General features: G+C 40.6%; 1 protein-coding gene across 7 annotated transcripts in view; it reads right to left on the bottom strand.

Moving 5' to 3' along the window:
- Nucleotides 1–754: 754 nt before the first annotated feature.
- The window catches only part of LOC121947354 (IQ motif and SEC7 domain-containing protein 1-like), a 116,745-nt gene continuing 101,265 nt past the window's right edge, over nt 755–16,234 (bottom strand). For 6 of the 7 annotated variants that reach the window (XM_042492362.1, XM_042492365.1, XM_042492364.1 and 3 more), the window contains 11 exons: nt 15,996–16,157; nt 15,581–15,703; nt 15,029–15,195; nt 13,773–13,912; nt 12,687–12,716; nt 10,482–10,607; nt 9,438–9,537; nt 9,037–9,198; nt 8,497–8,673; nt 5,588–5,637; nt 755–4,335 (listed from right to left, as the gene is read on the bottom strand). In XM_042492362.1, coding sequence (XP_042348296.1) covers nt 3,805–4,335; nt 5,588–5,637; nt 8,497–8,673; nt 9,037–9,198; nt 9,438–9,537; nt 10,482–10,607; nt 12,687–12,716; nt 13,773–13,912; nt 15,029–15,195; nt 15,581–15,703; nt 15,996–16,157 — 1,768 coding nt within the window. In that variant the 3' untranslated portion in view covers nt 755–3,804. The remainder of the gene's footprint in view (nt 4,336–5,587; nt 5,638–8,496; nt 8,674–9,036; nt 9,199–9,437; nt 9,538–10,481; nt 10,608–12,686; nt 12,717–13,772; nt 13,913–15,028; nt 15,196–15,580; nt 15,704–15,995; nt 16,158–16,234) is intronic. The other variant, XM_042492367.1, reaches the window with a different exon arrangement.

The raw sequence follows: 16,234 nt of genomic DNA, 5'->3' as shown, positions 1-16,234 counted from the left end.
GAAGAGATTTGTTGAAAAACATTATTAATGAGCAAAAAGGGTATTTTATGGTGCCCCAAAGGGCATTTTATGGGGCCCGGGGCTCTAGGCAAATACCTGTTTCGCCTAAAGTCCGTCTATGGGTGGGAGGGAATGGGTTTTGTTTGTTGTATTTTTCTTTTCGTTTCTTTTTGTCCCTTGTTATTTTCTATACATCTTAAAGACAATTATGTCTGTAATAATTTTGTAAATGCTCTAGTTGGCTTAATATACATTTGTGCATTTACCATTCATTTCTATATATTTGCTAATGATTTGTGCATATTTACTCCACTCTTGATAAAAATGCTTTAAAATGCAGGCCACAAAATACAAAACAAATTTGAGACTATTTAATGAATATAAGGCCAAGTTTAGACACCCTGGAAGTCACACAGCTCCACAGACTGAGAGTTAGGAGTATGCAACCATTTTCACTGGCTGAGGAACTGTGTAGCAGGAACACTTTCCACCCATAGGTGGTGTAATGGCACAGATATTCATTTTTATTTTATAGCACTTTAATGCATGCCCTCTAGTGGAAATGCTGCAACACTAAGTAATGTAAAGTAAAGCTGAAGCCTGGAAGTGGAAGATATGGGAGCCTTAAGATAAGACACTAATGTGAAACGCATTATATAAAAGGAAAGGGGGGTGAAATAATTAAATTTCCTTTGATTCACACTGACAGCTGACTTGGCGCTCCATACAGTGCAGAACAAGAACTACACATGCGTACCATAAGTCATATATTCGTTTATTTTGCGTTCTCAACATTGTCACAGTTGAAGTTTTACAATAACTGGGGTCTCACTACTCACTGTACAAACAGAATGCACATATAAATGAGGCCATTCTTGTCTTTTCATATTGTTTTTTTTTCTTTCAAATGTGTCTCACGCCAGACTGAACAGCTTGCTGCAGGATGTGTGTATGTTGTCTGTTTGTGTGGGTGTGTTCGGGGGGGGGGGTGCATGTATGAAAAGAGAGCTGGATGTAAATGGCAGCGAACTTTCTTAACAGTCTGTTTTTGATTTCTACAGCAAATGTCACTTCACGACAGCTAGAGGCAGAGACAGTCGATATGTTCATATACCCCCCCCCCTTGAATCCATCTGTGAGGTGATGAATATACATCCTGATCTTAGCTGCAGATATCAGAATAGAGTACTGATCCTATACACATTATGTACAACTGCAATAACCCCCGTCTTGGTCCCTTTACAGTTTCATAAAGATAAACTCCCTCCTTCCAAGCTTGCACACCAAAAAATCCCGTATTTACACGATGAAAGCCCTCAGCAACAGAAGTGCAATGTTCTTCATGTTTGTAATTTACACAATGGCTTTGTTAATGAAATGCATGCTGAGCTTCAATAACATGGAGCAACAAGAACACATCAGGAAATTCCAAATTAATAAAAATTTATAGGCTGATTTTTTTTCCCAATCAGCTCACAGTGAATAGGACACATGATGATCCATGCAGTGCATCGTTGGGGTACTTTCTCACAAACAGACATTTGAAGCACTACAACACACACCGAAATCAACAGATCCCTCAGTTTTACATTATCCCAAGATTTCAGAATTATCGCAAAAAAATTACGAAATCAATGGAAAGACACATTCAGCTGATCATTAACGTCCCATAACGTGATATGTCTGTCATTTGAACTTTTCCTTGTTACTTCACATGAGGAGAAATGTGTGGAAATAATAAGCTTGACTTATGGCAATGCTTTTCTCTGTGAATGTTAAAATACATTTACAACCTGAATATCGGGACAAACAGTTTACTGTCACTAATTTACACACTAGAATAGACTCTTATTTGTAGAATGTAGAAAGTTATTCTTTACATATACCCAGTTCCTTTGTTCAGTTTGCATTTTGTATAACTGCATTTCCTGAAAAAATGAAAGTGTTTCTTTCATATGTGCTTATCCAGCAAAATATTTCTGTTCAGCCCAAAGAGAAGCATATTCCTTTTATTAAAATATATACACACATTCCTCTTTCCACTGTGAACTGTGTAAGTAAGTATTTATATATTCTTCAATGAAAAAAAAAGATTTTTTTTCACCTGAATCTCATCCTGGACAACAAGATAACAGACTTCCACTCTCAGTACAAGTCTGCGTTTTCTGAACATGATTGCACTTAAACTTGCTATGGTAACACTGATTTTTGTTATACAATGTGCAGAGGATAGCCTCACATTAATAACATTACATGCAAAAAATCACTCACTAGACATTCCACTGAACTCCAAGTCTGTACCTCTCATCATAAGAGCACGAGGACAGCCACACATTAATTTACCGAGAAAGACTCTGACAGGGGTCCAAAATAAATAAATAATGACGCAACATGAAAGAAAAAAAAACACAAATTGGAGGGACACCATGCTTGTTCGTAATGTACAAAATCAGTACAAAGATATTGCACATATGATAGAAAAAAAAGATGAAAAAAATACTTCACTATGTAGGGAACTGATTTTAGTCACTCACCTTGTTGGTGAATGAAAAAAATATACTAAACAAGGCAAAAGAAGATTTCAAAATTGATTTTCAGATTTGAGAGAGCAGCTGTTGCATATATCTTAAAGGCAACAGACTTTACATGTTCGACACGCTCTGTGGATCCATTTGTAACATTTGAACCGAGCCATTTAAAAATGTCTTTTCATTTATTACTTTTAGTGTAAGCAGCCACAGTCTGAGAAGTAAACTGAGATTAAAACAACCGACCCAGTTTTCATTTGTCTACAGGAAAAGTCTGCTTTGAGGCTTCAATATTGAGGCCCATATGCAACAGCTGCCATCCAGAGGCTTCATTTGATCCGTTCGAAAGGCAAAAAAAATATCCAGAATAGATTATAGGCCGCACTGAATGGGAGTTCACTCCTTTCAGATCTACATCCTGTTACCACAGAGTCAGTATAATACTGATAAAATTCATTTTTGCTGATAATAATAATTGTAAGTATAATCTTACAAATTACTTTACGCACAATATACTGTACATGAAGTCTTGACTAAATAGATTATGCATTAATAATTGGCACATTTATTTATGAGAGCTAGGAGACAACACATATAGCTGTCATCTACAGTAAATACAGCACTAGAACTACAATGACTGAGATGGTCGACTCAGTTTGTTTACCTGTCCTTTGATTTAGTGTGAAATGATTATATCTAAGGTTTCTCCACTACATATGAGCTCTACGGGAGGCGACGACAAATTGCATTCATATGATGGTAGGAGCTGCAAAACCAAAGAGTTGAAAGTCAACTTCCGAAAAGGCTGTGCACAAGGAATTACGCCATCGTTGTGACAGAGAAAACAGTCAGCCATGTTCTCATCTCAGGGTCGTCTTTCCTCCTGATTATGTGAAGGTAAGACAGGCTTATTGAGGGGATGAAGCAGTTGGGGAGCGGCTCGCTGAGAAAAGATTTTCTCTGCAGCCATCACGGCCGGCGTTGAGTGTGTGGAAAACACAGAGCATCTTCCTGTACAGAACCCAACCCACAAAAACCCTGACTGGGCCAAGCCCATGATCAGGCAAACTAGTAAAGGCCCCTGGTGGAAGATTTGAGTCCGATTTCCATCCTGCATATTAGTTGGACCTGGAGGTGAAAAACTGCATGTGACTTGTTTCCATCACAGCAGCAGTAAAACACAGTGGACAGGCCATAGAGTTATGCTGTCAGTCCCTTTGGTGTAAGCAATTGTCCCTCCTTCATTAAGTTCGCTCCCCGTTCCTCCTCGCTAGCATCACACTACGGTGCTGATGCCACTGTGTTTAGGTTTGGGTCCGCCAGGCGCCGAACCCGCTTGCTGACTGTGGTGGTGAGGGGCATGCTGGGAGTGTGAGGCATGATGGGAATGCTGGCTGTAATGGCTGTGCTGCGAATGCGGGTGTTGGTGTGCGTGTGAGGTGTAGCCCGGGTGCTGGTGGTACTGCGTGTGAGGCGGCGGGTGGTAGTGGTGGTGGTGGTGGTAAGGTGGCGGGTTCTGCGGGACTTGGCAGTACTGGGAATGGTGGCTGTGGTGTTGCGCTGTGTGCCCCACCTGTGCTGTGTGGTGCAGGTTGGTCGGGTGGGGCTTGTGGGATATGAGGGTGGGCTGGCCGGGCGGGGGAAAAGGGGCGTGGCTTTGGGATGACGGTTTGCCTCGCTTACTGCCAAAGAGCGACCCAAGAATGGAAGTCGATGCTGAGTTAGGGATGGAGGGGTGGCCGCGGGATGCGCCCTCACGTGGCGTGGTGGCTCTCCGGCGTGTGTGCGGACTGCTAATGATGGACCCCTGCAGGCAGAAAGGTAACAGCATGTCCGTGAGACACTGTGCACAACCGCTACAGCTACAAGGCACCAGCAGGATGGATTCACAGTTTTCTTACTTCAGATAAACAAGTAGCAAAATGTTATAGGGCATGCAAATGAGAAACTAAAAATGTTGTCATGGTAGGCAGCAGCAACACGAGGAATATTTCAGCTGCAAGATGAAGGGAGCCTGTTTTCAAAGGAGCTAACTGGCTTGAAACTGTAAATCTGTAACATGAGTAATTACAATAACACCATCAGGAGCATAAATAATGACATTAACACGGGTCGAAAAAACATTTCATCTTCATCGCAGTCAGTGTGCCAAACCCTCTAAGAGTCACACATGCAACTTGTTATAATAGTTTCCACATGCAGAGGATGTGACAGGCAGCATCCACACATTCAACTACAAGTCAGAAGGCAGGAGGAACTAAGCTCTCGTGTGCAGACTTCACAACAGGCCTGGACACTTTCCCTCCCTTTTCTGGGTCCAACACTGCTCACTATCCAGGTATGAGTTCTTCTTTTCTAAAAAAGCAAAACAAACCTTGTGCACATGCTTCATCTACGACTGGAGAAAGACCGTGTGACGTCTTTGAAAAGCAGAATGACATTTTCCCAGACTTCAACCCAACACATGAACTCATGGACACGTGAAATGAGGGAAAGATGAATGAATGAAATCCACATCTTTAGAAGTCCGTGTGAAGGCCGTCCTCTGACTATGAAGGCTACGTTCCTCCCTGAACCTTACAGCATTTAAGAGAAGTTGTGGATAAGAGGGGGAGAAAGAAAGACCCGGACAGGGAGAGGGGCTGTCTCACAGAGCTACCACCCTGCCACAGAGAAGAAAATGAAAAATCGCTTGGATGTGATTGAATGAAAGACAGAGACAGGCGACAAGGGGGTGGGGGATCGGGAGAGATTAGTAGAGTCATGCTTGTTTGAAGTTAAGGTGTATATTGGTCATATAACATGACCAAAACAAGGGAGATCTCTGGCTTCCAAAAATAAGGGGGTGGGGGCAAGATCAGAAGGCAGGCAACCCATGCATGCACACTAACTGAGGCAAGCAGGTTATAAGGCATCCCAGGAAGAAAAATAAATGATCCAAACAAATGGACTGGAGTCTATGAAGCAAAGAAGGTGTAAGACCAAAAATAAATGGTGTGTTTTCACAGTGCACATCATCACATAGAGAGTAGCTTGGATACCAGCTGCTTCCAACTTACTTCCATATTGCTGTCTAGTGATCCTGCACTGCTGCGACGCCCCCGCTTGCCTGCCCGAGACATGCAATACCACAGATTAGAGATCGACAGCACTCCTGGATCGACTACAGACGTTTAGGCCGCCCACCAGTCCCGAAAGGGGGGCAGTGCAGTGGATTGTGACTGTGAGTAAGGTCCAAATATAGGCGGGAAGGGGAGAGCGCGTTCAGGGTGGTGGGTGACAGGTGGTACTGTGTCTAAACTGTGTAGTGAAGTCACATCTTCACTGAAAGCTGCATTTAAATATCACTTTTAAAAACGCACTTTAAACTGCTTAAAATTTTTAACTGCTTTTCTCAAAAAAGTTTTACCAAAAGATTGCAGGCTATTTCCAAAAACATTGGTTGATGCCGAAATTCTTCCCAGATTTTTTTTGTTAAATTTTTTTTTTAAATGACAACTCGTTATTAACGTTGTCACAAGATGTAGATTTTCAAAAGGGTCAAGGTTGGCAAAAAGCCAGTCTCAGTGACAGTCACGGAGGAGGAGACACATCAAAAGCAATACAGTGGTTGTTGCACATGGGATGTACAGGCATATACAGGTCTGAGGGCGAACAGAGCACTTTTTGCCGTTGTTAGGCACACTCAGCCAATGATACATGACCAATAATCACACATAAACAGGAGAATACCTGATGTGTATGGAAATAACACAGTAAATACACATGAAATGGGAGTATGGTAGGAAAGGAAAAAGAAAACACTTAACAAAAATGACCCCACTAACATGCCACGTCCTGCATCGAAGGACACAGGAGACAGGAGGGACTTCTAGAAACTTCTTTGCTGACTGACCTATCATTTTCCATTGTGGTAGTGATCATAAGAACAAAGCATATCGTGTTACCAACAGTGAGGCAGACCCCTGACTGGATTTCATTTTGTTATCAAGTTAATCACCCGATAACTTCCCATAAGCTGTTATCTGTAATGAATGAAATGTATTCTTGAGGGAATCAGAGCGGCTGTGCTAAACACTGATATTCATGGATGTGAAATGACTGTTAACGCCAAGACTGGAGCTAAATCTTGATCTCGTTAGAGAATGGTACACATCAGCACTGATTTGTCCGCTTCACAAATATACGTGAGAGGAAATGGCAAATGATGTTTGAATAGAACAGAAGATTATCATGAAATGTCTTTGGATAAAACAAACTTGAGAGTGCAAAAGTGCTAGTTAACAAAAAGAAGAAGTGACGATTAAAAACATGAATGGAAATGTTCAGAAATCATCCAGATGATCAGGGGTGAGAACTGCCTGTCAATTTCATTCATCACTGAGAAGACAAATCTAGAAAAACTGCATTTCTAATCAATGAACCTCCTCACAAATAGGTCTGTATTCAGTCTTTGAGTAGTAAGAAGGTGGAGCCCACCTCTCTAAAACAAAGTTAAACTTTGAAGGACACACCGCTCAGACCAAACTATCCAATAATGAGTGATTTATATAGTGGATTTAAAGGGCAACTCTGATATTTTTCAGCCTGGACCCTATTCTCTTATGTTTTTGTGTCTATGTGACTACTGGAAACAACATTTTTTAAAAATATCCAGTATTGAGAGACAGCGCTACAGACAGCAGCTGTGAAACAGTCTACATTGTAACCACTCAGGGCATGTGCGTACCAGTAATTTATACCCATCAAAAGTGCTTGTTTTTGCCACTTACAGGCTAAGATTGTTATTATGAGTGTCTGAAAACAGAGAGGATCCTACAATGAAACTGAACTTTTTTTTTCCCATTTTGCCTGTTCTTTTGGGTTTTGTGTCCAAGTCTTGTTTTAAAATCTTACAAAAGGTGACTTGTAGGAGGTCGCTCGCTGTATGATAAACTATTCCTCTTTTTAAAACTCCATTTCCACCAAGCAGCCTGGTTCAGTTCAGTTCATTACATTTAGAACGAATACTGTGGCGTTTTCAATGTGAAAAGCTTTGGGTGGAACCAATAGAACCGTTACTAGACATACCGTCTTTTCATCACTCCTCTGTTGTGGGACCTTTGGTAGCTCTACATCCGTGCTCTGCTCTAAACACTCCAGCTTATCCTTTTTTGTGTTGACAATGTCGTGCAACCCGGTTCTGTGGATGTTCAGCAAGGAGCAGATGTTCCTCTGCATTTTTTGTGAAAAGGAAATGCTGCAAAAGCTGGATGGGGCATCTGGTAACATCCCGCTTACATTAAGAGCACTGTCTGTAGTGGAAATCGGAAACAAACTGTATCTACGATTTAGTTACATGTTCGAACAGGTTTCGTATGGTTCCATGGGTACCATACCAAAAGTTTTGGGTGAAAAAAAGCAGCTCTCTAGCCTTTCACCATTGTTTTATCTGCAGCAAACCACCTCTGCTGATTTTTTAAAAAACTAAAACTAGACCTCTTGTTAGCAAGACGTGGACATAAAACAGATCGTAACAAGTGAAAAGTAAGAACAAAGTTTAATTTCTCTGTAGGGATCCTTTCCTCGACGTTGTCAGAGACTCACAACAATAATAATCTGAGCCTATCAGTCGCAAAAACAAGCACTTTTAATGGACACAAATTGACAGTGTGCACATACCCCAGTGATTACATTGCAGCCTGTTTCCTAGCTACAAGCTACACGCTCTCTCAGTACCGGACCAATTTAAAAAATGTTTGCACGCGTCACTCAGACACAAAAGCACAGAGAGATAGGGTCCAGGTTGAAAAGCACTGGAGTTGCCCTTTGAACGGGACAACTGTAAAATCAATGTATGGTGCAGTGAAACAACATTTTGCTATTTTTTTATCCCCTTGATATCATCACAGAGAGGTGGATGACAAAAGGAGAGTACTTTTCCATTAAAGAACCGGCTGGTAAAAAAACAAAGGCGTTTTGGCTGTACCTGCTTCGGAGAGGTCTCGCAGGGAGCTGCTGAGGGCGCTTCTCTTCAGGCCCTCGCCCATGGCGTAGGTGTCATCCAGACTGGCGCGGTTCATGTTCCCGTTGCCAGCTTCCTTCTTCAGACCGGAGCTCTGGGACATGCTGGGCCTCACCACCCCCTTCTGCTTCTCCAGCTCAGCTGCGGAAAGGAGCCAAGGAAAGACTGAGGTAAGTGGCAGCGGTTTTACTCCAGGCCAAGGAGTGACTTTATAACTTCTCTGTAATGTTTTCAGCCACCTTCTCTGTCTGAAACTCACAAACTATCGCTCTACATTATTTCCAACATCCTGTTTTTGTATGTGATGACGGAATTGCTTTTTTGAATGTCAGGCAAAAACACCAGTCTCCCTTCTGTTAGCCATCCTGTGAACTCTGTAAACATTCTCCCTCATAAAGTGCCACATTTGAGTAATGAGGACCATGCCCCGTTTCTACTTTACACAGCCTGAGGTAGTCAGAGTAAGAAGGGGGGGATGGGAGGTGAAAAAAAAAGGCAACTCACACTCTATTCTGTATTTCTCCATTTCCTGGACCTCGGCAATGGACTCTCGCAGGTCGTCTGTGAACTTCTTGCGGTCCTGGGGGTTGGGCGCATTAAAGTTGATGAGGACTTTGATGTCCGCACCTGGTATCGCTGATGTAAGTCTGATTCCATTTGGGTAATCTGGGGCAGCGGCAAAGAGAGGGAGAAGCATTTACACAAGGGCCATCGATCAAAACTAAGTTAAAACACATTGGGTGATTCTGTCTGAAGTTTGGAGAGAATAAACAATGTCACAGCCCATTGGTTTGACCTCCCATTTCTGTTGGATGTGTTACTGTGCTGATTTAAACCCTGGATGTAAACACTGTTGGCTAATACACCACAGGGATGAAGGCGGGATAAAAGGAAACGCCACTCACACTGATTTTCAAACAGCATGACTTGCATCCCGTACAGAGAGAAGGACTGTCTGAAGCTGTACGTCACCGAGTTCTTCTTTTTCTGGAAGATCTTAGTTACCTGAAAGCATGCAGAGAGATTATTGTAAGGGTTGGTCTGAGGAGAGAGGAGAGGAGAGCACAGGAGAGGAGAGCAAAGAGGAGAGGAGAAAAAAGAAAAGAGGAGCAGGGAGAAGAGAGCATGAAGGAGAGGACAGAAAAGAGGAGAAGAGAGAAAAGAAGAGAGGTGAGGAAAGAAAAAAGAGGAGACGGGAGAGGAGCGGAGGCGCAGAGAGTAAAGAAGAGAGGAGATAAAGGAGGAGAAAAGAGAAAGGAGGAGAGGAGAGAAAAGAGGAGAGCGGAGTCAGAGGCCTGCTCCCTCAGGCAGATATTCTTCCCCATTCACAGTGGCTGTATGCCCTTTTTTTTGAATGCATCATTTTGATAGCAGGATAAAATCATCCTGGAGAGCCTATATCCTATTTTGTATCTTATTATTCTCCACGTCTTCATCATTCTGATATCAAACACAGCAAATGTTGAGGATGACTCTCCTAAAGAGAGGCAAAAAGTGTGTGATGTTACTATTTTCAAGTTACATAAAATAGCTATGGTAGGAATTTGGCATAAACAGCATTACTTATTTTGAATCTATTTTATTTTTGTTTGTTTGTCTCTGCTGGAGTAGAGTTCACAACATGAATATTAAGCTGATAAATCTGTTACATCTAATCCATGGCATAATATTTGAGCTCCTCTATCTGTTAATCAAGATCTTCAACAATGCAAACTAAATGTGGTCACATTGAATCAATTACATGACATTTCTTAACGGAATAGCATAGTAAGATGTTTTTATCTGAATGACACACATTTTAAGTTGTTTTCAAAGCCAAAAATATTTAAGCCTTTTTACAAAACATTTGGGGCTGGAGCCCTGAAAGCCACCAACCTGCTCTGCCTCTGGAGAGGAGAGAAAAGAGGAGAGAAGAGGAGAAAAAGGAGAGGACAGCAGAGGGCTTTTACCACTAGGAGGTCATTGAACAGGAAGATCTCCCGCTGATGCAGGCCCAGCTTCTGGAGCTTGTTGGGATCTGGCACTTCAAACAGACGGCAGTAGCACACCAGCCGGCGATGGGGCAGCGACAGCACCTACGGGGCAGAAAAAAAGAGCACAGATACAAACATTTCAGAGGTCATTGTGGCCTCAGTCCAAAAGGTAATAAGGAACAGAAGTCACCTCTTCCTCTGAGCAGAATTTAAAGAGGCTGCAGGCAAAGGGTGACTGATCTACTCCAGCTACGTGTTTCGCATTCTTCACAGCATTCACTCTGATGTACGGGATTAGATTTCGGATACTTTTATTAAGGGTTGCATCTCTCTATTATTTTTAATGATTGACCTTGTTTGATTTGTAAAATATCAAAAAATAGAAAAACAAAAATTCCTGCTATCTTCAAGTCTTTAAATAGCTTTTTTTAATTAGAAAAAAGGCCAATACCCAAAGACACAACTCTATGAAAGCTATGAATTATGCACACTATAATTTATTTTGATCCCATTTTGATCCTACTGTACAAACTTGTAAACGCACCAACTCTGTAGCTGAATACACACAGTTTATTGATTACGTAATATTTACTGAAAATGTATGATATACGTTTACAGTTGAAATGGGCTGGCTTGGGTGAGAACCATCAATAGGGTGAACAGTTAAAGGGTATTGATACACAGACTAACACTGTCACCTGTGGTAGTCTCATGGGATTTCTTGACAATAACAAACTTAAAGAATATTGCTAGCCTTATAGAGTTCACACTGTTTATAACCACAACACACAAATCCTGAGACTAAGAACATCTATACTAAAAAATCAGTACAATATAAAGAGCAAGAGCTTAATAAAACACAGGATTAATTCTACATGTGGGCTAATGTGTTGCTGCATATTATGTATTATGTAAGAAAGAACACATTATTATTATTATTAGGTGTCCTAAAATATGAAAACAATCAATAAAGCAGAATGGAGTTTCCACAAATGAATTTACTTTCTTTTCTTTAATGAGACAAAACCTGGACATGTACAACCACACTAAAATCATGATGACTTACTGCAGAAACAGAATTAATATTTTTTAATGTCATTATCCTGTATGTTGTATATAAGGGCTGTGCATATATCTAATATATAGAGGTCATGATATGTGACTAGATATCTTATTACATTTAGGATAATGTAATTGTGTTGTCTTTTCCTGGTTTTAAAGGCTGCATTCACAGTAAAGTGTTCTAGCTATTCTGTTATTTACCTTAACCCATTAAGTCATTATATCCACATTACTAAAGATTATTTATCAAAAATTCAGTGTTTATATTTGTGAAAGCAACAAGTGTCAACCCTATAATATTGTCGTAATATCAATATCAAGGTCTTTTGTCAGAAATATTGTGATATTTGTGTGTCTCCATATTGCCCATCTCTGTCCTATATCCTACAATGAAGCAAAGGAAAAGTAGCTGCAGCAAAAGTAACAGCTAATGGAGCGCCAAACAAAAAATAACAATGTTGATGTTTTGTCTGTTGTTATTTTAACACATATCATGTTGTTTCAGCAGTGAAATTAACTGGTAACATGGCGTTAAGCATTGGTAGTGTTGCCATGGTCACCTTTATTTTGAAACAGGTTTCCTTTTTCACTGATGTATTATTTTAAACTGTTAACCTGAACTTTGAGGAGTCTTTACATATGAGAAAACATGTCCAAAACAAGTATTTACCTTGGCAGTGACACTGCATAAATCAGCATTAATGTGTTACAAAATACACTAATGTATTCATGTATGTATTCATCCCATAAAGACTATAATTTATAATCTCCATAAAAATGGAGGATCCACAGTATATTCTGTAACTGAGAGTCATGTGCGCAGCATGCACCCTGCAGTGGTGTGCACCCTAATGAGCACAGAATCTGTAAACACTGCAGCTCAATGCCACCCAGCAATTTATGTCTGTCGATTCTGTCTCTGGGGCAGCAGTGACACACGAGATGCTTCAGGGGGGGGAAAAGTTCCTGCCTCTTTGGGTAATCTGACTCTAAAACTACCTGTTTGATGTGTGTTAACTGCAACGCCCAGGGACAGAGACAGGAAGCTGTGCACACAGTAAAATAATGAATGAAAAATGACTGAATATAGTATGATTTATGGATATTTGGTCTACTTACACATCCCAGGCCGTGGTGGAGTGATCCAATCTGAAAAGAGAGGTCAAAGAAGATGTTATACGCAGCTGTTATGTTCGGATTATAAACACTATTGCCTCTGATAACACGAGAAAGGAATCTCCTCTGCTAAATAATGAGCCAACATAAGGATTTGCCCTTGCAGAGTGCACCTTTGACCTATTAAAGTGGTAATGAAGATGCACCTCTTGGGTTCTATATGCAGAGTGGTGATCTTTCTCCGCTGCTGGACTAGAGGGACTCTGTAATGATGCTGAATGAAAACAGATCTTCCCTAGAAGCCCGCTGTGCAGCACTAGTGGACCTGATTATTATGGAGAGGAATTCCAATGTTAAAGTGTTTTGCAGAGTGTCCTCCTGAGCTTTTAATTCTGCAACTAAATGGTGACGAGGGAACATTTTTCAATACATGCAATTATTACTGGCAAAGCAGAAGAGAATTTAATCCCACCGGAAAGCGACTGAAACAAAGTCCTCCATGCAAGACAAGCATCTCCCCGAGGCTGCATAGGTTAATCACACTTTTAACCTTCACACATGAAAGACGTCATTGCCTGCAGAATAATGCAGAAATGCTGCTCCCGCTGCTCCTGAGGGGTTGGAGCAGATTCATAACTAAATCTGATAATAGCTCTGGTTCAGTGTTCTTACACCGAAATAAACTGACTAATGATCAGTGAATCAAGGGACTATTGTAACTTATGCCGCCAAATTAATCGCTGGATTCAACCGCTTCTCCCTCTAGAACTATAATATGCTTCAGTGGCAGAAAGAGCCCATTTTTCATGAGACTGCAGCACTGGGTGACATCCCTCGAGGGCCTCTGGTGTTAAAATCACCAGCGTGAAGGTCTAAACCCAGGCATGTGTCCCATCACACAACTGTACCAAAAGGTACAAAAGAATCTCTAAATCTTCCTGTTCCCTCTTTGACCTGAACTCTGATTAAAGAATAATCAGCAATGTCTACATCTTATAGGCCAAAGTTGCCTCAGAGATTGATGTCAAGCCTTAAAAAATATAACAGCTTTTATTGAACTTTGTAGATGAGATAATAAACAAAACTTACTGGTTTCTTTCCCACAATGAGCTTCTCAACCTTCTGCACCTGTGAGACATGGTCTTCATTGGTCTTGAGCTCTCGCTTACGGATCCTCTCATAGATGCCGACGAGAGTCTCCCGAGGGATGTCCTCCCCGTCATCCACACCTGGCACACAGAGCACAGTTACTACACAATATACAGAAAACGGAAATAAATAATTTTATTTGAGATGATGAGGAAGGGGAGAAATAAATAAAACTAATCATTCATCTATTCATGTTGCACAGACATAACATATACCAGGGGTGTGGACTCGAGACTTAGACTCGAGTCAGACACGAATCAGAAATAGATTACTTTAGACTTGCCAAAATTAAGTGACTCATGACTTCACATGGACTTGAACACAGTTGAATTTTTCTCCAAAGATTTTAAAGTTCTTAAAAATCTTTAAAAAGTGTTCCACAAATCAATTCATCACCCTTCATTTCCGAGGCAACTTTTTTTCTTATTTAAAAAAAAAAAAAAAAAAAAAAAAAAAATTCAGCCTATATTTAACCAGGAAGAACCTGGTCAAATAAAGCAGTTGCATTTCTAGGTTACATAGACTTTTAACAAGGCTATTGAGGGACAGTTGGAAAAATCTCATACCAAAAATACTTCTGTTTGCATGTATAACTAAATAGTGGTAAAAAAACACGACAGGACAGAAGCATGCAAACTTACTGTTACGTTACTTGTAAATAGTGCCTTATGTTACGAAAGTGTATATCAGCACGACTTACTTTTATGATTAAGTTTAGTTGTACTTGTTTTAACAAATAAATATACATTTTAAAAAGCATGCATAATTTTTTTTAGAATGGAATATATCATTATTTATTTATTGTTATAATGGCATTACATTTTGTGAAGAGTGCATGACTTATGACTTGTCTACAAGTCCAAGTGTAGGACTTGGGACTTGTCGATCTCAATATGGGACTTAAGTTCACTAGACTTACTTGAGACTGCAAAACAATGACATGGTCCTTCTACATACCAAAAATGCTGAATGTTGAAGGGTGAAATGTGCATGCAGCACATTTAACGGTATTTAAATGTCCTTTATGACATTTTTCTTCTGCACTTTGTCTCAATGCTTTTAATGTTTTATAAGCACTCTGAATTGCCTTGTTGCCAAAATCTGTTGTACAAATAAGCCTCGCCTAAGGTGTCAGTAAATATGTAATTTGCTCACAAATATTGCAGCCATGCATAACTGTATCAGTCATTGGTTACCCCTTAAATTCTTGATAAAGTCCTCAAGCTTCATCTTCCTCTCGGGTTTGACGTTGGGACTGTACATGTCAGTGTTGAGGAGGATGATGGCGAACGCCAGGATGAAGATGGTGTCAGGGTTCCTGAACTGCCGCACCACTGTGGGGTTACAGATGCAGTAGCGCTGGCTGGAAACATGACACAGGAGAACAATATCACCCATCTCAACTTACCACCGAACTCAGATTACAAAGCACACACAAAATCCATTCTCATAGTGAGGAAATACTTTCAACACCACAAGAAGAAAACAGAAGTTACAGAAGAACTGGTTCTCTTTATGTACCAATCATTATCTCAACAACACAGCTGTTAGGAAACGCAGCAGCAGTGACTTTCCAAAAATCACTAAAGTCTGCATTAAATGTTTCTAGTGTTACAATCACAAAGTGTGCTGCGTTTTGCATGTTGTATTTTTTAGGCATGTGTGAGTATGTTTTTAGTGTTTCTGCTGTGCAACTATTGATCTGTCTTTGCTATGTTTGAATGCTACGTGTCAGTGTTTGATCTAACCTGAAGGCTTCGATGAGTCGCTCCACCTTCTGGGCCTCACCCTGAACGCGGATGTGGTTCTGAAATTTCCTTAGAGCCTCATCCAGCTCCATGCCCTGGAAATCCATTTCATCTACCACACAGCTGGGAGAGAGCAGATGACAGATGGAGAAAAAAAATGAATAAAAAATAAAACACAAAACGTTTTTTGTGATCATCACCAATTCCTTTATATCTAACAGGGCTATATTGGCCTGGATCATATCATGGAGATGTTAATAAAAGTGGTTGTTTAAAGGGATTTTTTGTTTGTATTTGTGCTAGAAGTAATTCTTATCACCTTTTATTCATTATTTTTTTTATTTATAGCAACAGCCCTGATCTCTTCTTTGATCACTTTCATCTCATTATGAGGTTAAGGAAGAATCATACTTACTCCAAGACGTCTCTGTTGAACTGTTTCTGTCGATTGCCGAGAAATTCTCCAATCATCTGCCTGCTCAGACCCTTCCTCTGCAGCAGGAAGTGAGCCACACCAACAGGTGTGTCAGGGATGAATCCCCTCTCAGTCAGGTACTGGATGCCCTTTTCTGGCTTCCTGATAAAACCAACATTTGTATGCAGGTAAATTTAAAAACTGGAGAGACAGATTATGCTACTTTTTAAGCTTGAAAA

The sequence above is a fragment of the Plectropomus leopardus genome, chromosome 8, assembly GCF_008729295.1.
Source record: "Plectropomus leopardus isolate mb chromosome 8, YSFRI_Pleo_2.0, whole genome shotgun sequence".
Lineage (NCBI taxonomy): Eukaryota > Metazoa > Chordata > Actinopteri > Perciformes > Serranidae > Plectropomus > Plectropomus leopardus.
Note: the sequence above shows the minus strand (reverse complement) of the source record. Positions and strands in the feature narration are given on the sequence as shown.